Consider the following 21,441-nt stretch of genomic DNA (forward strand, 5'->3'; position numbering starts at 1 on the left):
GAAAATGAGAATTTTGATATCATCTGACAGACTTCTTGTATCTACCTCCTATTTCCAGTGAGTTGAGGAGGAGAGGGAGCTCTACATCTTTTTTTTTCCCCCAAATGTGTGCCTTTTTGAAAACATAAATTCTGTCTTTTGTGTATTGAAATAGTTTCTCTGCTGCTCATCTGTTGAGCTGGACAGGGTATAGAATTATTTGCATAACTGGTCATAAAAATTTCAGCAAAGCATTTTTTATCAGAATTAGCCTATTCATCAAAATTAAAGCATTTGGCAGGACCACATCAATTTTGACAGAACTGTACTTCCAAGGCAGGTTTCAAACCCTGCCTGGTTTCCTGTTAGCTTACCTGCTCAACACGTCAGCAGCCCTCATGATGGGCTGGATTTTCAGGCTCCCAGCTCCCTGGCAGCCAAAACTTCTATTCTCCTGGCTCAACAGCTGCCTAAGCTCCCAGGGCTTCTATGACCTTAGGGCAGCCCACCACATGGGCTACCTCAGAGTTGGGGCTGCCAGGTTCCCCAACACCCAGTAGAGGTGTACAGAGAATGGTAATTTTGTTACATGGAGAATTTAGAAATGTCCAGGTTTTTCTCCAGATCGTTGCAAAACCATATCTTGAAATCCTATGTTAAAGAGAATTACTGTTTTCCAGCCAGCTCTAATTATCTGTATTGTGGTACTGCGTAGGAGCCTAGGTCCTGGACCAGGGGCCCATTGTGTAAGGCACTGTATAAACATATAACAAAAAGATGGTTCTGGCTCCAAGGATATTAAATCTAAGTAATGTACTAACAGGCCTTCTTTGTTTCTTCACTAGCTCTAGAATGTGTAAGGGGAAGTTGTTAGAGCTGAAGTATATTAATGCTATGGTATTTATAGAAGCACTACATATTTTTCAAATGTAATATTCTTTGCAGCTGTTAAAATTTAAAGAAGCTACTAGGATATTGTATGTGCTTGTGTTTCTGTATAGTATTAATTATAGTGAGTATCACAAGCATGGCAGCTTCACAATGTCTTTTAAATTCTAGTTAAATTAGTTTGAAAGAGAAGCTGTTTAAACTTCAGTGAATTTGACCTTTGCCTTGGTATAGCTAGTTTGGTAGTAATTCACTCCAGTAAATACATTTGTAGAATAGAATTACTGATAGAGGATATCCTGGTCAGTGTGAGAATTACACTGCACAGTGTAGTTTGCAGTTTAAGATATTTTCCTGCATTGTGTTTGTTTGATAATGAAATTATAGTGGACTATGATTGAGGCTGATTTTTTCCCCTTGGATATTTATGAACACTAGATGTGTATTTTCACGAGATTTTCTTATTGAGCAAAAATGCTGAAAACTACTTAAGTTACGGAGTTGTGCACTACATATTATATTGTGAAGTCTGGAAAAGTGTAGACTTCACAGGATATTTGGAAACTGTTTTACACCTGTAAAGTAGATTATTGGAATGTAGTTTATACATTCCTCAAGGTACTCACAGAATAGAAATGAGCTTTTTGAAGTTTTCACTTTTGACCCCAAGTATTTGTTGATGTCCAGTTTAATCTCCCTTCTCCCATCTCCAAAGCTCTGTATCTTATGTGGAAATTCAATTCTGCAGGATGAACAGAAAGCAGAAGATGAACTAGCAAAAAAGCGCGCAGCATTCCTTTTAAAACAGCAGCGGAAAGCTGAAGAGGCTCGGATCCGAAAACAGCAGCTTGAGGCAGAAGTTGAACAAAAGAGAGATGAAGCCCGGTAATTGTAACATTTACACTGTACTATGGAAAGGAATAATTTTACAACTTATCCTTTTCCTTGAGAAAATGGGAAGTTACTAGATTCTGAAAACCATGTTTGCTTTTCAGTCGCAAAGCTGAAGAGGACCGAATACGAAAAGAGGAAGAGAAGGCCCGAAGAGAACTCATCAAACAAGAATACTTGAGAAAAAAACAACAGCAAATTTTGGAAGAGCAAGGACTTGGAAAACCCAAATCAAAACCCAAAAAACCTAGGCCAAAGTCTGTCCATCGAGAAGAGTCGTACAGTGATTCAGGAACAAAATGTTCTTCCACACGTAAGTATTTTTCATTCCCACTTGAGTCTGCAATCTGTTTTAGCAAAATCATATTTCATGTCGTCTTTCTTTCCTATAGCTGATAATCTAAGTAGTGCTCAGTCTGGTTCCAGCCTGTCTTTGGCCTCAGCAGCAACTACTGAACCTGAAAGCATACACTCTGGTGGCACTCCTTCGCAACGGTAAAGACAATTAAAAATAAATCTTATATTACGAAATAGGACTGGGATTAAATGTTGATATAATGAATAATTCTTAATTTATTTTATAAAGTTATTAGGCATAAAATGGCATATGGATGGGTTCTTCATCTGTTCTATTTGGATCTATAATACACATTACCTTGTATTCATCTTTTAAAAATAGGGATGATAGAAACTGACCGTCTTTTGGGAGGGACAGTTATGCTGGAGAAGAATTGCTTTGCTCATTAAGAGAAAATGTCTGGTGAATGTGAAATAATTTATTTAACAAAAAACTCAAACTGGTGATCCCTGCTTTGCTCCAACAGAGTAGAGTCAATGGAATCCTTACCAATATTGAACAGGAATCCAAGCAGAAACACAGAAAGAGATTGGGAAAATGCGTCAACAGCATCTTCAATTGCTTCAGTGGCAGAGTACACAGGTAAATGTTTCCATTTTAGGTTAATCATTTCTAACTAACAATTATTAAATAATAAATGTTATGGTGTGATGAGTTCCTGTTTTTGGAAGCTCAGGTGTGTCAGAATGCTTGAATGTTTCAAAAGTGCCAGTGATCTAATTTAAATAGTGAATATTAGATATAGAAAATGCTTCAGATGTTTCATTTTAAATGAATTACTTTTTGCTATAATCAGTGCAAAATCCTTCAATATTTGGAGTTGCTGCAATAGGTAGGTAAAGTCAACATTGTTATGATAAGTTGGGGAGAAATTTTTTGTTAATTTGTTCCATAAACACAATGCTTATAGTCTTGGTGGCTACTTGTGAGCTTCCTAGTTGTTAGCTGCTGAGCCAGAATGTTAGTTGCCTGATGTAGTTGCTGAGGGAATGGGGAAAGGATTTAAAGTAGAAAATGGTTGCTTGGAAAGAGGGGGTTCCCCAGGAGCCTAAATTCCCACTAGAACTTTGCCAGCTTCTAGTACAGATTCAGGTGCATACGTAGGAATGAGGAACCCCTCTGGGTTTATGCACTGGATGCATGACATTTGAGCCCTTCAGTACATATGAAACAAACTTTTATTTAAAGTCACTTTTCACTTAGATTTTTTTTAAATCCCTGATGCTTCCTTAATGAAGTGATATTTTCCATCATAAAAATGTAAGCCATTGTTCCCATCAATTTGAAACTGCGGCTCTTAGCTTTACATATTTATTTAATAGAATTAAAATTTAAGAACTGTTATTAAATTTACCTTGTTACAATATTTAGTTAATAACTTGTTTCATAACTTTCTTAGGTCCAAAATTATTTAAAGAACCCAGCAGCAAGTCAAACAAACCAATTATTCACAACGCTATATCCCATTGCTGTCTTGCTGGAAAAGTGAATGAACCACATAAGAATTCAATATTAGAGGCAAGTAGTTATTTATTAAAACTGCAGTGTTATGAATGCACCTGCAGTAAACTATCATCTGTAATGCTTATTTCATAATTTCGTTAATAGCATGTTATCTTGAATGCTCTTCCCATAACATGCCTATGAAGTCAAGCATGTTGTTTTCATTAACACAGCAGACTGTTGTTTTTCCTTCCTTCTTATTCCTCCCTTCCCCAAATCTGCATTTGGAAGAATTTTCTGCATGCTCCTATTTAAACTATTAGAAAAGTTGAAAATTAAGTTCAGTTTTATTTGTTAAAATGTGGATGCTTCCACTGGCAACACGTGTGTTGTGAGTAAAACACATTCATTTCCTTGGAGAAGGTCAGTGATGCAAAGTTAGGCAGAAGGAGATTTTAAAGAAAGAAAAATGAACTTTAGTGTTTAAATACTACAGTGATAATATTAAAGAAAAACTTAAGCTAAGTAGACTTGAAGGATGAGGCAAAAGGATAACCATTAAAAATCTTGAGGCAATTTCTTTTTGTCATTAAGAAAAAAGACTTTGCCTCAGTTTGTGGAAATGTGTCCAAAAATACTGTTATGAGCTGGGTTCGCTTGCATCAGAAAGGAATCTCCTTTGTGATTGCTGAGATTTCACAACTAAACTCACTTTTGTTTCAGAAATATGTACAGTGTCTAACACCATCACAAACAGTGGTTTGTAAAAATTAAAAACAATTTTTTCTGTGAAGCAAGTCAATATAAATGCCCAAAGATTGCATTTCCAGAAGTCCTGATGTGATGTAAATATGAGAATTATATTGTGTCTGGCTGATGGGTCTTGTCCACATGCTCAGGGTCTAACTGATCGACATTTTAGGGTTTGGGAAAGAATTTTCCCCCAAGTCAGATTGGCAGAGACCCCGTGTGTTTTGTTTTTTTTTCAACATCCTCTGCAGCATGGGGCACAAGTCGTTTGCAGGTTTAAACTAATATAACTGTCAGATTCTCTGCAACTTTAAGTCTTTAAATCATGATCTGAGGATTTCAGTAACTCAGCCAGGGGTTATGGGTCTATTGCAGGAATGGGCAGGTGAGGTTCTGTCACCTGCAATATGCAGGAGGTCAGACTAGATGGTTCCTTGTGACTTTGAATTCTGTCAGTTCAGTAATCTCTCCCCCCCCGTCCCCAATTTAGAGCCAGACTAATTTAAAGGGGTTAAAGAAAAATTCACGTATTCATTCAAAAGAAAAATGTGTGCACTCTTTTATACTGTGAAATTCTTCCTGTGATATTGAGTTGCAGAGCAAGATATTATAATGGATACGGTGCAAGAACAGGAAACAAACCAGTGTTTTCTGAATTATTACTCTTCCTCCAAGTCTCTTTACAGTAAAATAATTCAGACAATATTTTGAGATCTTTAATTTCTTCAGTGTTCCTGTTTTGGTTTGCATCATCACTTTCTTTGGCTGACACGGCTTTCACAGGAGTTGCTTGTCCATCTCCCTGAAATACCCAGTACAACTAAAAATAATCCTAAACTACCTTCTGTAGGGTATGCTCAGGTATTTAAACACCTGTGTTCACAAAGGTAATCTGTAATTTCTCTGTTTATATGGGGCTTGTGGCTCTTGTGATGGAAAATGATTGGTCTAGATGTGCTCCTAACGAGCCTTATTATTATTATTTATTTATTTTAAAATCACTTTTTATGTTGTTCTCTTTCCATATTAAACTGGCAATTGCATTCTCCAAGGTAAAAGCTTCATGCTCCTCTATGGGTTAGTCACCAGGAGATGCTCATATCGCAAGAGAATGTCAGGTTTTTATCCCTGTAGCCCAGGGTCGGCAGCCTTTCAGAAGTGGTGTGCCAAGTCTTCATTTATTCACTTTAATTTAAGGTTTTGTGTGCCGGTATACATTTTAAAATATATTATATAGCTAAACTAGTGTTGTATTGTAAAATAAACAAGGTTTTCAAAATGTTTAAGAAGCTTCATTTAAAATTAAATTAAAATGTTGATCTTACGCCGCTGGCCCGCTCAGCCCGATGCTGGTCTGGGGTTCTGTTCACCTAGGCCGGCAGCGGGCTGAGCGGGGCCTGCAGCTGGGACCCTGGCTGGCAAGGGTCCAGCAGCCAGAACCCCAGACCGGCAACGGGCTGTGCAGGGCCGGCGGACAGGACCCCAGCCCAGCAGCGGGCTGAGCGGCTCAGCCCACTGCCGCTCAGGGGTTCTATCCACTGGCTCCTGCCAGCCGGGATACCGGCTGCTGGACCTGCTCAGCCCGCTGCCGGTCTGGGGTCCCGGCCCTGCCTACATACAGTGGTTTTGGCCCATTCTGTTCCTCTCTCTGCACTGAGCTGAGGGTGGGAATGAACTGAGCACAGGGCTGGGGGTGAAGGGTCTCACCAGGAGCTAGAATGACCAGGGGGGACGGGTTAAGGTTGGGGCAGGAGGTTTGGATGTGGGGCACTTACCTGGGCAGCTCCCATTTGGTGCGAGGGGTGCAGGTGGGAATGTGGGGTGTGTGTGTGCAGGAGCTCCTGTTTGGTGCTCAGGGTGGGGTTGGGGATGTGGGGGGGTGCAAGAGTCAGGGCAGGGGGGGCTGGGTATGTGTGGAGGTGCCAGAGTCAGGGCTGGGGTCATGGGGGGGTGAAGGAGTCAAGCAGAGGGCTGGGTATGTATGAGGGGGGTACAGGGCTCAGGGCAGGGCCCTGCCCCCATCCACTCCCTCCTACTTCCTACCCCCTGAAAGCCCCCAACCCCCCCCACTCCTTGTCCCCTGACTGCCCCTCTAGGACCCTACCCCCTACCTGTCCCGACCCTTATCCACACCCCTGCCTCCAGACAGACCCCTGGGACTCCCATGCCCCATCCAACCGCTCCCCGCCCCCTGACAGGACCCCCAGAACTCCCGACCCATCCAACCCTCCTGCTCCTGCCTGCCCCAACCCCTCTCCACACCCCTGACAGGCGCCCCCCCCCCAGAACTCCCGACTCATTCAACCCCCCCACCTCCTTGTCCCCTGACCACCCCCTCCAAAGGCCTTCTCCCCCAGGACCCTCCTTGCTCCCTGTCCCCTGACTGCCCTGACCTCTATTCCCCGCCCCCCGGACAGACCCCAGGACTCCCATGCCCCATCCAACCCCCCCTGCTCCCTGACTGCCCCCTCCAGAGACCCCACCCGGGATCCCACCCCCTATCCAACCCACTCTGCTCCCTGTCCCCTGACTGCCCCCACCCTTATCCAACCCCCCTGGCTCCGGACCCCTTACCATGAAGCTCCTAACAGCATGTTCTGCTCTGCGCAGAGCAAGATGCACTGCCCCACGGGAACGGGCAGCCCCACCCCTCAGAGTGCTGCACGTGCGGCGGCATGGCTCCAGGGGAGGGGAAAGCATGTCTGCCTCCCCACGGAGCCAAACACTGCCCCACAGGAGTGCGCAGCCCCGCCTCCTCAGGGCAGGGCTCCAGGGGAGAGGGGAAGGCAGGGGAGGGGCTGGCAGCTTGTCGCACCGGGGGAGTGGGGCCATTTGCCCACCCCTGCATTAGGGCGCACGCCTATGCTTCTGCCCCCTCCGCTCCTCCGCCCCCCGGAGTGGCAGAAAAGCAGGCCGGGCTGGGCAGGGCAGGATTTTTAATGGCATGCAGCATGCCATTAAAAATCGTCTCGCGTGCCGTCTTTGGCACACGTGCCATAGGTTGCCGACCCCTGCTGTAGCCTAATGTAATTATTGTATCCAATCACTGTATCTTAAGCAATATACCAGGGATTGGCAACTTTTCAGAAGTCGTTTGCCTTGTCTTCATTCATTCACTCTGATTTAAGGTTTCGCATGCCAGTAATACATTTTAATGTTCTTAGAAGGTCTCTTTCTACAAGTCTATAATATATAACTAAACTATTGTTGTATGTAAAGTAAATAAGGTTTTTAAAATGTTTAAGAAGCTTCATTTAAAATTAAATAAAATGCAGAGCCCCCTGGACCAGTGACCAGGACCCAGGCAGTGTGAGTGCCACTGAAAATCAGCTTGCGTGCCGCTTTCGGCGCCTGTGCCATAGGTTGCCTACCCCTGCAATATCCTATCATTGCAGTGTATAGTTTCTATGCTGATAATGTCAAATACGGAAGAAATTCAGTTAATTAGATCGCTGTTTGTATATTGAATGGTACTGTTTTTTTCCCTTTTGTCCTTCTGAAAAAAAATCTTATTACACAGAAGTTTATTCTAAACTTAATATTGTCAAATTTAAAAATAAAATAAGCAGAAGCATAGTGAAAATTGTTGACAAGAAAGTGTTGTCCTGTCCCCAACCTGATGAGGTTTATGCATCCCATTGTTTTTAGCTTGGAGATTCCTCTTTTAATAATTGAGTTCTTTCTGGGTCATGAGTTCTCCTTGTCTCCAATATGATTATATTGATACGTGGCAGATCAGCATCTCCTGTGCTCTGTATCACTGTTATATCTGGAAAACCCAACTTCCAGGGTCAGAGGTCATGGGGGGGGCAAACAGCAGAAAACACTATTTTAAATGTTTAACATTCAAGAATTCCAAATTAAGCAACTTTTAGTCTTCATACCTTTTAATGTACTGAGTACTCAGTATTGTTTGTTAGTTTTCTTGATGAACAGTCCTAAGCATTTTTCTTTTTTAAAATACAGGAACTAGAGAAGTGTGATGCCAACCACTACATTATTTTGTTCCGTGATGCTGGCTGCCAGTTTAGAGCACTTTACTGCTACTACCCTGACACTGAAGAAATCTACAAGCTGACTGGAACAGGGCCAAAGAGCATCAACAAGAAAATGATTGACAAGCTTTATAAATACAGCTCAGACAGAAAACAGTTTAACGTAATTCCAGCCAAAACCATGTCTGTCAGCGTGGATGCTCTTACTATTCATAATTATTTGTGGCAAGCCAAGCGACCTGCAGTGCCAAAGAAGACTCAGACTCGTAAATGACACTGAATTTTTGGGGAGAAGATTGCTGAATGGGATTACATTGAAAGAAGAAACGGTTATCATTTTCCTCCAGTTGGGTATGAAATGTGCAGAACCATAAATATTTTTAAGAGGCTTCTAAACAAAAGCCATGGATGCAAGTAAATAAGAATGAAGGAACAATGCCAGTGTTTTTTTATGAATGATAAATCTGCTGTTACGCCCAATGCTAACTACTGAGGCTTTCAAATGAGAGACTGCATGTAGCAAGATCTTTAATCAGTGGATTTCCTTTTACTTGAAGCTCTTTGTCGGTACAAATTGGAAATAATTTAGTTTGTTTTTCTCTCCACCTCATTTCCCCTTTTCCCCCCATCACTCTTAAAGTTGGCAAGCTCTGAACTTCAGTAGAAGAATTGAGAACAGATCTTGGGGGGGGGTGAGTTTTTGTTTTTTTGTTTTGTTTTTTAATGTTCTTTAGGGAAAATCATCCTGTGAGAATCGTTTTGAGGAACTGTATAATATATCAGATTGTTGTACTGTATCTGCTGCCAACGTTAAGTTCAGTGCTCAGATTTCTGAAAAAGCCCCAGCCCATGCTGCTCAGAACAAAGTTTACGTACAGTATCTGTTCACTATAAGCACTGAAAGATTGCAAAGTCTGTCTTTTTTTAAAAATAACGTTTGCAAATTTAAAGATGACTATTTCTGGAACACAATCATGAAGAAGCATACAGGTGCTAATAGCTGGAATATGCCTGACTGAAACTTGAGGCAAGCTGAATGGAGCACAGTTATCATTATTTCAGTTTCAGGTAGTGTCCTAAAGATTTGTTTGCTTTAATAAAGACAGATTCTGGTAGATGTGTAGAACATTTCCACTGAGCACGTTACTCCTGTATGATGGTGCACTTAAAGATCACAAATTTTAATGTTTTTATTATGTCATGAAATGTAATTCTACTTTCTTTGTCCTGTCTTTATTCTGAATGAGCAGCATGCTCTAAAATGAAGAGTGTGTACATTTTTTTTATTTGGGGTGATATATTAATATATATTGGTTTGTTTTCTCATTTAAAAGCAATTTTTGAACAGAAATTTGCATTTGTTTCAAAAGCCCAAATAAGTCAAACGGCTTTGATTTCTTTTCATGTTGAAATATTAAATCTTGAGTTATGACCTTAAAAATCTTTGTGGTGTTCAGCAGATGAAATTTTTGTTTTGGGGGCAACCGGACATATTTGCAGTTTTATTTGTTAAAGCTCTCATTTCCCTTTTATATCCATGCTTTAAAGCAACTAGAGTGCTGTAGCTACAACATAACTTATCCATTAGCATGTTCCTACTACATCATACTTTGACACTACTACCTGAGGATTTTGTAGGTTTATAACTTTGGTTTGCACATGTTTACTTTTATTCGAGGTGTTACTTGAATATATGTCTTTTAGTGCAGAGGGCACTATTTGAATCCTAGATATAAAACTGAAGCTCTAAAATACAATACAGTGTAATTATTAAATAAACTTTACAAATAATGAGAGTTATAAACTGAGTCTTGTACATAAGGGGGAAAATAGGGTACGTGATAAAATGCTAGTTAGAGCAAAGTGAAGGTCTTCCATTGCAGTCTTCTAAGTCCCCCCCCCCCACCAATACTTTGCTGCAACTTTGTAAATTTTGTTAGATAGCTGGTTGCGTGTAAATAACTAAAGGCTTTATGATTTCTAAAGTGCTAAGTATTAAACACTATTATATGAGTAATTTTTGGGTTACCATGCTTTTCATGCTTGTGCTTTATTTCTCACTGTTTGATATTATATACCATATTTATTTTATGAAGCACTGAAATTTAATAAAAATCATTAACAGATTTCTTTTTTTATTTCATGTGTACCTTTTGTTGCAACATCTTGTCGAACTAATCATAAGCTTTAAAGATGTGCTAGTCTATGTTTACATATAGATGAAGATTCTTATAAAGCAGAAGTTGCTATAGTTATTGGCATAGTATCATCCTCTTGACCTTTTTCTAAACAGTAACATTTGGCCAAAATCATATAGGGGCTTCCAGCAAAGCATAGAACAGTTTTTAAAAAAATTCATACTCATATGTTTCATTCAAAGTACTTTGTAAATTAGTTTAAGTATTTTATCACCAGTTTACATATAGAAAAACTAAGACACAGAATCTGAAGTTACACAGTGAGTCAGTGACAAAGATAGAAATGAAATCCCAGGTCTCCTGTCTGAGTCTTGTCCCCTTTCTACTGGACCTTGTTGCTTCCCCAAGTCATTTAGTTTCTTTTAGCATCGTACAGAATTTCAAAAGCACTAACATTTTCCCAAACTGAGTATCAGAATTAATCTGCGAGATTATTTTCAGGCACCAGTTATGACTCCATAGGTAAGGTTGAATTCACCCTCTGTTTGCTATGAAAAGTAAAGCATATCTTCCCCCCCACCCCCCCAACCACAACCCTTATTCTTCAGGCATAGAATGAGTTTTCTGAGACTGTACAGTAAATCCATTAGTTTAGGAGTTAAAATTAATTTTAAAATGGGTCCTTTCAGAAATTTAGCATCCATTGTCCCACCTTTTTGTTCCTCATTATCTTAACAATAACGCAAACTCCTGTTCATTGAAGAAATTCTTTTTAGGTTGTCATCTCCTATTCTCAGTGAGACTGAGACTTCCGTTAAGCATTTGTGCCCCTTCGTCCATAGGAGTTTGCCACTGACAACAGTGGAAGTAACTTCAGAGCCGTAGACTTAGTTATGGTGTTTTCAGTTTAAGTACGTCTCCCCACAAGGAGTGGTAAAGTATGCAATAGCTGTCTCCAAAAAACACCAAATTTTAAAAGAAGCTAACACCTAAAATAGAACAATGTTCCATGCCTGTTTTGTAAGTGTCTTCTAAGTTTAGGTTGCACCTTTCCTACTTTCTCACATTTGCATTGAGCCAGGAAAGATTGGAGATGCAATGGTCTAGACTCTTCTTGTTTTTTGTTTGCTTCTGCATCTCTGTGATGCAGCAAATGTCCTGAAGTTTCCTCCCAGACCTATATTTACATCTAGTTTTGTTAAAACGTGCTGAAAAAAGTATGGACCCTTAAGCTCACTAAAATATGCACATACACTGATAAAACACGGAAAACTGCATTGCTCAAATGACACAAGTGGTCACCTATTTGTAAAAGATTTAAGCTTCAATCTTGGCCCTAAAATAATTTAAAATAGCTTCTAATTGGATCTCCGACTTGCAGTTTAATATCCATACTTGTCAATTTGCATTGGGTCTGGTGTTGGGTGAAGAAGAGAGTAGGTACTATAAAATAACTTAAAACTACAGCCCACTTGTATTTTTGGTTAATATAATGCAGTGCAGGTTGATATAATTCTTTGAAAATACATATTTAGTCTTGCAGTTTTGTAAACAATAGGAATGTACATCTTTAAAGTGTTAATTTTTTCATGCCTTGATTTCTTTTTCAAACTTTAACATTGATGCATTATGCATTTGCATATACTGTGACATTTGTAGTTGATGTCTTAAAGTTATCCCATTTCTATAATGCATTTCCAGTAGAAAAAGAGTTTACTGCAGAATAACTGCAGCAGTGAAAATATTGGTGTATAATTTTGAGAAATTTAGCATACACTATAGTCTAATTACACATTAGACAGCAGAGTGATGAAATGTACAACCTGGAAGTTCAGAATAATTTTTTTAACATTGACATCATGTAACTCAAAGTGTCTGTTCCTCAGATCTTTTGGGAGCTCTTGCCTTCCAATGACGATGATTCTGGAAATACAGTAATCCAAGAATGCTCTGAATAACTTCCTGGGATTTAAATTATCCATTCATTCCCATTTGCAGTGTTTTTCATCTTCATAATCCCAGCTTTCCCTCTCCCCCTCTAAGTAGCCATTTTGAAACTATAATAATCTATGGCCAGTACCCAAAAGATGTTTAATACCAAAAAAAAGCACCTCCCTTCACCCCTAACTACTACCCTGAGAATATAGAATCCATGGTACTTCCTTGCCATAGGACCAAGCACACAGCTCTGCATCTCAGTCTCGTATCTGATTCTTCCGATACCATCACCCCATGGCTGCATGCTGAACTACCAGCCAACCATCCAGTTCCACAGCCTTCAACAATTTAAGATAACTTAATTTTTATGCATACTTAAGCAGTCTTGTGAAACATAAATATGTTTATGGTGTGTTTGAAGATGAGAAGGAGAAATTGCTGTGTGAAGGTACTATATCTTCAACTAATTTTGGCATTGTATGGTTAAGAAGGCAGTGGATAGGTAAATTACAAGACTTAAAAGCAGGGGCACAAATTAAAAAAAAGTTTGTCTGTTAACATCAAGACCTTGTCATCAGATGCGTAAAACTAATATGAAGGTGGCCTGCAAAGGATTTTTTAGAAGATTGACTTGTGCCCTTTTTTGCTTCTTTATAATATACATTAAGCCTGAAAGACTTTCATTTAACGTTGCTTTTTCTGCTTCTAATGAGCAGACATTTTTATGCACTTTTCATGAGAACTGTTTGAAGTGACTTAATTTGTGTAGATGAGCACTGCTGTGGGGTATAAAAATTACATCTCTTCTATGTTAATCCCAAAAGGAGTTAAGGTCTTCCTTATGTTACGCTTTTGATGCAAATCTACCTCAGAATGTTTTCTTGTGTTCACAAGCTACAGTGAACTTTGGTTAACTATACAAAGAATTTTTCTTAAAAATGAATAATGGTTAACAAACCAACTGATGTCAAATGGGTTCTTTTCATACTACACCTTTCTAATGATCTGTTTAAAACTTCAGTGGATTAGAAGAATAGACATGGTTACTATATTATACCATGAAATGGTTAAATATTATTGCCAGTGTGACAGAACCATGGAGATACCATGCAGATACACACTACTGGTCATCCATGTGACTGCCTTTAGCCCACCACTGTGGTACCTGAGGGAAAGTAAGAAATGAAGATAATCTAACAGGTCTTGGCTTGTCTTTTGACAGACAAATACCACATGCATTTTTGTGCCTTTTTATCACATGCGAGCTCTCAGGCAAAGGTTATTAGCGTTCCAACAAGCAAAAGTTGACCAGACCTTTTTAAATGAAAGGAAGAATTTGTACATCATGAAATGTAAGTAAATTCCTCATCCTACATTTAAAATTTTGTACTATAAACTTAAAGCAGCATTCAAATAAGGGACTTTCATGTTAGATATACGTACTGGTGAAATGTGGGAATAGCTGACTCTGAATCAAACTCAGCAAGAAGTGCCTAGTGAACTCAATACCGTAAAGCTTTCTTGGTGGTATTCTATGAAACCAAACTTTTGGTTCTGCAAGCAGAGGGTTTGGAGTTTGCCTTAAATATAAGCAAGGATATTTTAAGTCTTCATCGTTTTTTATGGTCAAAGTATTTAAAGAATTTTGAACTGGGTTCTGCTGAATTTCTTAATCCATTAAGTCTGTGAAAACTTTAAAACAAAGCAAAAGCATCAGCTTGAGTTTCCTGGGGGATTATGTATGTAGGTAATCAGTTATATCAGTGTGTCTTAATTAAAAAAAAATGAAATACTTTCTTCATGATTTTGTTTAAGTATATGTGTCTTTGCAGTGATTTTTGAGCTTATTTTGATTTGGGGACTGATGAAGACTTCAAGATTCCAGTGTGTGCTAGAAAAGGAGTATTTCTGCTCTTCCATTCCAGACAGTAAGTAAGCGGTTTGTATCTTGATTACTGAGAAGGTGAAAGTCACTCCAAAAATTATACTTGTGCTGCAATGTTTACTGCTTAAAATTCCTTGGAGAGGAAGGTGTTTCACTTCTAATTTATGTTCTGAACTCAAAAGTTGATATGTTATTTATCAGCTTGAGTTTATTTGATTAGTTTAATAGTGATGAGGTGGGATATGCTCCTTGGTCCTAATAAATGTCTGGTCACAGAATGATTGCGCATAGTTCTGGATGGAATTTTTTGTTCAAGAAACTTAACAGGGAAAAAAGTGAATAATAGTATTTTTTTTAAGTTGTTAATCTGTATTGCACCATTAGCCTATATTTGAGTTATTTTACTTCTGAATTAATTCATACCTTATTACCTTTTTTTATTAACTTTTATACCACTATATCGTTACAATATTTCAAAAGCAACCCACTGATTGCCCTATGTTCTATTTAATTTGCTTTAGAACTTGTTACTGCTACTTGAGGAAAGATAACTTGTGCACAGTTAACAAATCAGTGATTAAAAGTTAGTACAATATGTAAGCACATAACTTAATTTTTTTGTGTGAGAACTAGGTATACGTAGCACAAGTCATTTGAAATTAGTACTGACAAACTTTGTACTGTACATGCTGTTATATCTATATGCCACATTTTATGGAAAATATTTTACAAACATTTTAGGATCTGATACAACGACCACTGAGGTGAATTGGAATCTTTCCATTGATTTCATTGGCACTATCTCTTCTACCTTTCCACCTTTTAAAGGCTAATCTCAGTGTCCAGGATTAGTAGCAAGTATTGTGTCCTGTTGGAAAAAGCTGGGAAACTCCCCTTTCCAGCAGTCTAAACCTCTGTCAACATCTCTGCAGTGTTGTAATATCAGACTTTAAACTGGTTGTTGGTTCAGAACTGAACATTGCCAGTCCTAAATCTCAAACTAGAGTAATTTTGTTTTTTTAGCTAGTGGGAGTGGAAATAAAAGTGACTGAAGCTGCTAAGAGGTTTGGAATGTTAGAATAAGTTTCTATTGGATATATCAATGCCAAGAGGGCAGATGAGTTGGTCAGAGAAAGATATAGTTCATTACATGGTTTTGCAATTTATCACATGGATATCACTGATATTTTACCATAATTGTTGAGTAAGAGCAACATGTAGCCTTTGTTTTCCAACTCTTGAAGTTTTTGTCCTGTGAAAGCCTTCCCTTTATTTATAGATAGTCCTAAAATAAATATCATTTTATTCTTATCAAAAGGATTTAAAATTTTCAAATATGTACCACTTTTAGGATCACACATTGAGATCAAGTTTAGGGTTTCTTCACTCATCCTCATTTCAAATCTTGAAGAGGGGAAAAAATATGAACTGGTATTAGTCCTTGGGTATTCAAGCACATTTTTCTGTTTTATTCCCTAGATTTTCCAGAAGGCCTGACGTCTGTTCTCTTTGTTGTAACAAAGATTGGGGTTATCAACTCAAGTGTCTTCAACAGCCCAAACTTGAAATCTGTCACCAGTCTAGCTCTAGCAAACAGTGGCATCACAAGAATTGAACCTGGAGCCTTTTACGCTTTCCGTAGTCTCATCAAACTCAGTTTATATCAAAATAATCTGACTACAGTTATGGCTTCTTGGCTTTCCAAACCAGGACACTTAGAAAACCTTACAGTGTCTCAGAACGTCATTCAGGAAATAGGCCCCCATATGTTGTCCAGTTTCTCTAACCTGACAACCCTTAATTTAGCTAGCAACAGAATTCATATGATTGCAGGTGGAAGTTTGAAGAATTTGTCTAAGCTAACTTTTATTGATCTATCTGGTAATAACTTATCTACCTTAACAAGACATGTGTTCAGTGGGCTGATGTCTCCAATAATGAAACTGGGGGACAATCCATGGAACTGTTCCTGTGAACTTCAAGATTTTGGATTATTTTTGCAAGGTAATGTAAAGCATAATTTCAATCACCCAGAACACTTGGGCAACTCCAAATACATTCAGATAACTGGGAGTCTGTAGCCAGATAGCTAATGCAAGTGTGAAACTTGCTAAAAGTACTTTAGAATGTGAGGTCTGGCTAGTAGAGATTTGAGTGTTCCGGATTTCACTGTATTTATAATGTATGTTACTGTAAATTATTTCCTTACTGTATTATTATTTATAGTACTAAGTATCAAAGTCGGAGCTACATATTGTACTGTAGATCTATTTCAAAGCATGTCACCTACAGTAATGATTTCTTCTTAAAGAGTAGGAGGAATAGTCCCATGATCCAAGATCATACCATGAAAACATAACATTGAGAGAGGAAGAGATCTGAATTGCATAGTGATGGTAATTTCTTGCATAGTGTCAGAAGTATGTAAAAGGGGGATTGTGAGAAACTCTGGTAGTATAGTATTGGGTCAGTGTGTGAAAATTGATGAAAGCTGAATCAATTGCAAAAATACTTTACACAGTTAAAATATTACCTTCTTTCAGTTATTTCATACACTATTCCAGACCTTCTGATGACTGGTTCTTACTGGCCAACAGCTGAGGCACAAAATTCTTAAATGTTTGGCTGGACCTCATCGGCAAACACTCTAGTGTTCTAATAGTTCAGCTGAATTATGTCTAATGCAGGTGGAAATAGTGTAATGGACAACAACAGAAACAATGCAGATGGGAAAGACTTACTAGATGATCTAGACTATCCCCCTCTGTCAGTGAAGGATTATTTCCTTATGATACATGTGAGGCCAAAATGTTAAAACTTGAGTGCATAAAGTTAGGTACCTGAATCATATTTAGCCCCTTAAATAAGTGGCCTGGTTTTCAAAGGTGCTAAGCACCTGCAGCCCTGTGGGTACTTTAGCAAGCAATGGTGAGAGCCCAGGATCTTAAGTAGTCATAGGTTAGTCATGCGCTATTTGTTTTTACAGAGCTGATGAATGCTTCTGTGTTGGAAGATGCTTCGTCTGTGGTGTGTCAGAGCCCACAAGCCCTGAAGGGAATTCCTGTTTGGAACATCTCTGACTTTAACTGCCCACCTATTCTCACATCAACATCATTTGAGAATGACTTCTATAAAGTTGGATTGCCAGCAATGCTTCTATGTTTAGGTGTGTTACAGAACAATTTTCTGCATCTTATTTCATACTGTGAAATGAATTTCAAATATAGGCTCTTGAAAGCATACCCCTGCCCCCCAATTACAGAAAGAGGTTACACCCACATTCTGTGCACCTCTTTTCAAGAAAGAGGTTGCCTTGTTCAATGGAATGTTAATATGCAAGACAAACCCTGAAAACAGTCACAATTCCATTGCAGAAATAATGATAGGCTGTTGTTGTTGTTTTTTTTTAATTTCCTTGTCTGTTCATAAAAAATAATTACTTTCAAATGTACTTTGAATGTATTTCAATACTTAATGCTGTAATATATACATTACTAGTTTACTTAATAATGTAGTATAACGGTACTCTTCAAGTAAGAAATGTATTATTCCAGAAACAGATAGTTTGGGTAATACTAAGCTATTCGCCATATTACCCAGAGAGATAATGAATAAAGCATATTTATTATTCCAGATAAAGAGGCTGGGGGAAGTTTTTAAAATGAAATCTACTGAAGTTGCACCTTAATATTTAATATATTGTGTAAGTTAAAAAGAACATGCAAATAACCATCTGGAAGATTGGTTCAGTAGAGGATGTGCATAAAAGCAGAATTTTATGTTTAAAATAAAGTTTAAAAAATACAAATTTTGGTGGGGGAAACTTACAAAAATAATATTTCTTTGCTTTAGATTATTAGTTTTGGAGAATCAGTTCCATTTGTATTAATACAATTGTGTACAACAAAACACAAAAACATTCTCAGTAAGTTTTTTCTTTCAGTTTTGCCACTAAATCGGTGTGTGCTTATAAGCCATATCAATACCATCCTTTCTCAATTTGGAATGAATTGATTATACAATTCAGCTCTGTCTTTAGGAAATTTTTTTTCTTTCCACAAATTCTCCACAAATTTTTTATTTTTTTGAAAATTGTAACTCCGCCTCAGTTTTGGTGAATTTTAAAATTATTTGTTTGAACTATTTTTGCAGTGTTGTTTTCATTTCTTTTGCTGCTTCTCCTGCTCTGGAAGGTGAAACGAGATAAAAAGCAAGTGCAGCCAGGTAAAGAAGCTACTGTTGAAAATAGCCATGAAAAACTAACAGGCCACCTTAACAAGATGACAGAGAGACTGAGGAGCAGAGGACTGTCAGATGAAAAGGTACAGACAACAGTGAAAATTGACAAAATCCAACAAAATAGAATGCAGAAAACTCGTGCAAAATCTGCTTCACCAATTCTGTTGAGAACTGAGTTTCAACACAGTAGTTCTCAACCCCATAGACCAACTGATGGGAACCAGGAGCAACCCAAAACCTTTTGCACAGTAATAGATGAAAAAGCCTGCATGAAAAATGAAGACTGCAACAATGTTATGGAACTGTGGTATTTTAATAGCTTGCAAGACTGCAATAAAAAAGCTATGCGTAATCACAATGCAAACACTTCACCAACTGAACTATGCATAGAAACCCCGAAAAAGGATAGTTCAGAACTATTAAAGCAGTCATTGCAGGACCATGGAATTTCACAAGTGCATTGGAATGATGAAATTAAAGGAAGGGGTAATATGGAGAATGCTGAACCGCTGTTGTATTTAAGTGTTGCTAGTACAACTGAAGAGTCACCCAGTGTACCTGGCACTAAACAAAAAGATGCTGTGAGTAGAAATGTAAATATGAGGCTGTGTTCTTTGAGAAGAGTTCTTACTTGGCCATATGAAAAAAGCAAAAGGGATGAAAGCCAAAACACTTTAAATTCAGATGATTTTTTCAAGGCACCTTTCTGTATGCTCACTAGTGATCCTGGTGTCCCAGCAGCAGTCAGGAAAACAGAAGTCAAAGATGAACAAAATCAGTATAATTTCTATCTACATACTGTAAAGGAACAAAAGGCAATTCATGATTACAGCAGTGGTAAACCTAACTTAAAGAAAGAAGCAAAACCAGCAAACAAATTAGTATCTCCACTTAAGAAAGGAGCTAAGCAAATAGCCACAATGGAAAATGCATGCATCTCAGTGCCTGGGAAAGGATTCAGAGGCTCTGAGACTGTAAAAAAGAATAAGAATAACAAAGATATACCTTTGCAGGCTGGATTCTGCAGAGACAGTCTTCACTCGCCAGCATCCTCAGACAAATCTGGTCACACCTCCTCCCCATGTGATAATACATTGCTTGAAAATAATGAATACACCTTCATTGATCTTTTGCATGAAGTCGTGGAAAATCGTGGGAGGTGGACCAGGCAGAGGTGGAAGCAGACCCATCAAGTGCGAATTGCTAGCCACCCCCCAATGAAATCAAAGTAAACTAATTGCACTCCATCAAAAAATGTTCCATGTGCTATAGGCTGCCTGTTTTAACCAAAATTATTATTGTTATATCATTTCAGTAGTGGTGACACATGCCAGACTTGACAGTACTGGAAACTGAAATCCTCTATTATAGATACTTCAGGAGCAGTGCAAACTGCTCCATATTGCCCTTCCAGAATGCCTTAACCATGTTTTGAAAAAGCAACTTCTAAGGATGAAAGGGGACTTTTCTCCATGGCTCAGTCAATTCGTGGTGCCAAAAAAAGGTGACGCATGTCATGAAGGTTTTTGTGATGTGATCATTTATTTACAGGGAGCTTGACTCAGACCCACCAAATTCATTTCATCTAGGCAACCAAACAGCTTTCAGATGAGTAATGAGTTTAGATCAGTAATCATCTAGGGTAAATTTTCCAAAAATGCCCAAGAGATTTGCATACTGAAGTCCCATTGAAAGTAGATATGACTTAGGTACCTAAGTCACTTAGCACTTTTGAAAATTTTATCTCTAGGCTGGTTTTGCACCAGGTATGTAGAAGACTCCAAATCCCATTACTCACCGCCCCAACCCCCCCCCCCCAAATAACCCATATCATTACTGGTTTTGATTCAAGCATTGCACTAAGTAGGCAAATTTATTAATTATCCCTAGAATTTTCCAGCTGCCTAGAAATGGATAGTTCATGGGGTATGGAGCCTTTTAGCTCTGGTTATTGACTTCCTCTACTCATTGGCAGAGACCATCAGTATCCAGGGTTGTCAATCTGGCATATTCATGAGCACCTAAAATTAATGTAAAAATTTCAATTTACTTGCACAAAATATGAAATGTTAACGTGTATCATGTCATGATAATGGGTTATTCCCCCTTAAATGGATTGCTAATTGTGCTAGCTTGCACGCTCTCTCGCTCTCGCGCTCTCTCTCTCTCTCTCTCTCTAGATCTTCATATTCTTATTACTAATAAGTCTTTTTGGTAGGTTTTACACACTGTATTTTCAATTAATAATTTATAATATGGCTAATAAACCATGTAACTAGAAATGTTTGTCTACGCTGCTTGTTGTTAGTCTGTTTGCAATTACATCCAACAGACACCTGCTACTTTTTTATGCTTATATTTGCTCTGATTTAGGGCTGATGGCAAATCACAAAGAATTTATTCTGCCTGTTTGGATTTGTTTAGAAATATTGTAATTCCTTCTTGTTATACAACTGGCACCTGCCCCCCCCCTTTTTTTTTTGTGGAGTAAGGATTTTGCTTAGGATAGATTTAAAGCAGGGGTTCTCAAACGGGGTCAGGACCCCTCAGGGGGTCACAAGGTTATTACATGGGGGGTCGCAAGCTGTCAGCCTCCACTCCAAACCCCGCTTTGCCTCCAGCATTTATAATGGTGTTAAATATATACTAAATGTTTTCAATTTATAAGGGGGGTCGCACTCGGAGGCTTGCTGTGTGAAAGGGGTCACCAAGACAAAAGTTTGAGAACCACTGATTTAAGGTAAAGATGTTTTGGTGTTAGGCTCACAAATACCATGCACTCACTTAAATTCATCAGTCTCTTTTCATTTTTTAATAAACATTATTTCTGTCATACTTTAAATTTTAATGTAAATTCAGTTTTTTGTAATCTTCTAGAATGTGAATTTAACCCAAAAAACATAGGAACCACCTTTTGCATGCTGCTTACATGACCCC

General features: G+C 38.5%; 2 protein-coding genes across 2 annotated transcripts in view; both read left to right on the plus strand.

Annotated features, from left to right (window-relative positions):
- Positions 1–10,428, plus strand: part of CAMSAP1 (calmodulin regulated spectrin associated protein 1) — a 51,582-nt gene extending 41,154 nt beyond the window's left edge. The window contains exons 15-20 of the mRNA XM_044992938.1: positions 1,616–1,752; positions 1,863–2,071; positions 2,151–2,253; positions 2,583–2,698; positions 3,516–3,634; positions 8,276–10,428. Coding sequence (XP_044848873.1) covers positions 1,616–1,752; positions 1,863–2,071; positions 2,151–2,253; positions 2,583–2,698; positions 3,516–3,634; positions 8,276–8,578 — 987 coding nt within the window. The 3' untranslated portion in view covers positions 8,579–10,428. The remainder of the gene's footprint in view (positions 1–1,615; positions 1,753–1,862; positions 2,072–2,150; positions 2,254–2,582; positions 2,699–3,515; positions 3,635–8,275) is intronic.
- Positions 10,429–13,615: 3,187 nt separating this feature from the next.
- On the plus strand, positions 13,616–19,760 carry LOC123352613. The gene is made up of 5 exons (XM_044993001.1): positions 13,616–13,732; positions 14,213–14,308; positions 15,745–16,269; positions 17,252–17,431; positions 18,418–19,760. The coding sequence occupies exons 1-5, from the start codon at positions 13,639–13,641 to the stop codon at positions 19,734–19,736; spliced, it is 2,214 nt and encodes a 737-aa protein (XP_044848936.1). The 5' UTR covers positions 13,616–13,638; the 3' UTR covers positions 19,737–19,760.
- Positions 19,761–21,441: the final 1,681 nt, after the last annotated feature.

Source organism: Mauremys mutica, chromosome 18, assembly GCF_020497125.1.
Source record: "Mauremys mutica isolate MM-2020 ecotype Southern chromosome 18, ASM2049712v1, whole genome shotgun sequence".
NCBI lineage: Eukaryota > Metazoa > Chordata > Testudines > Geoemydidae > Mauremys > Mauremys mutica.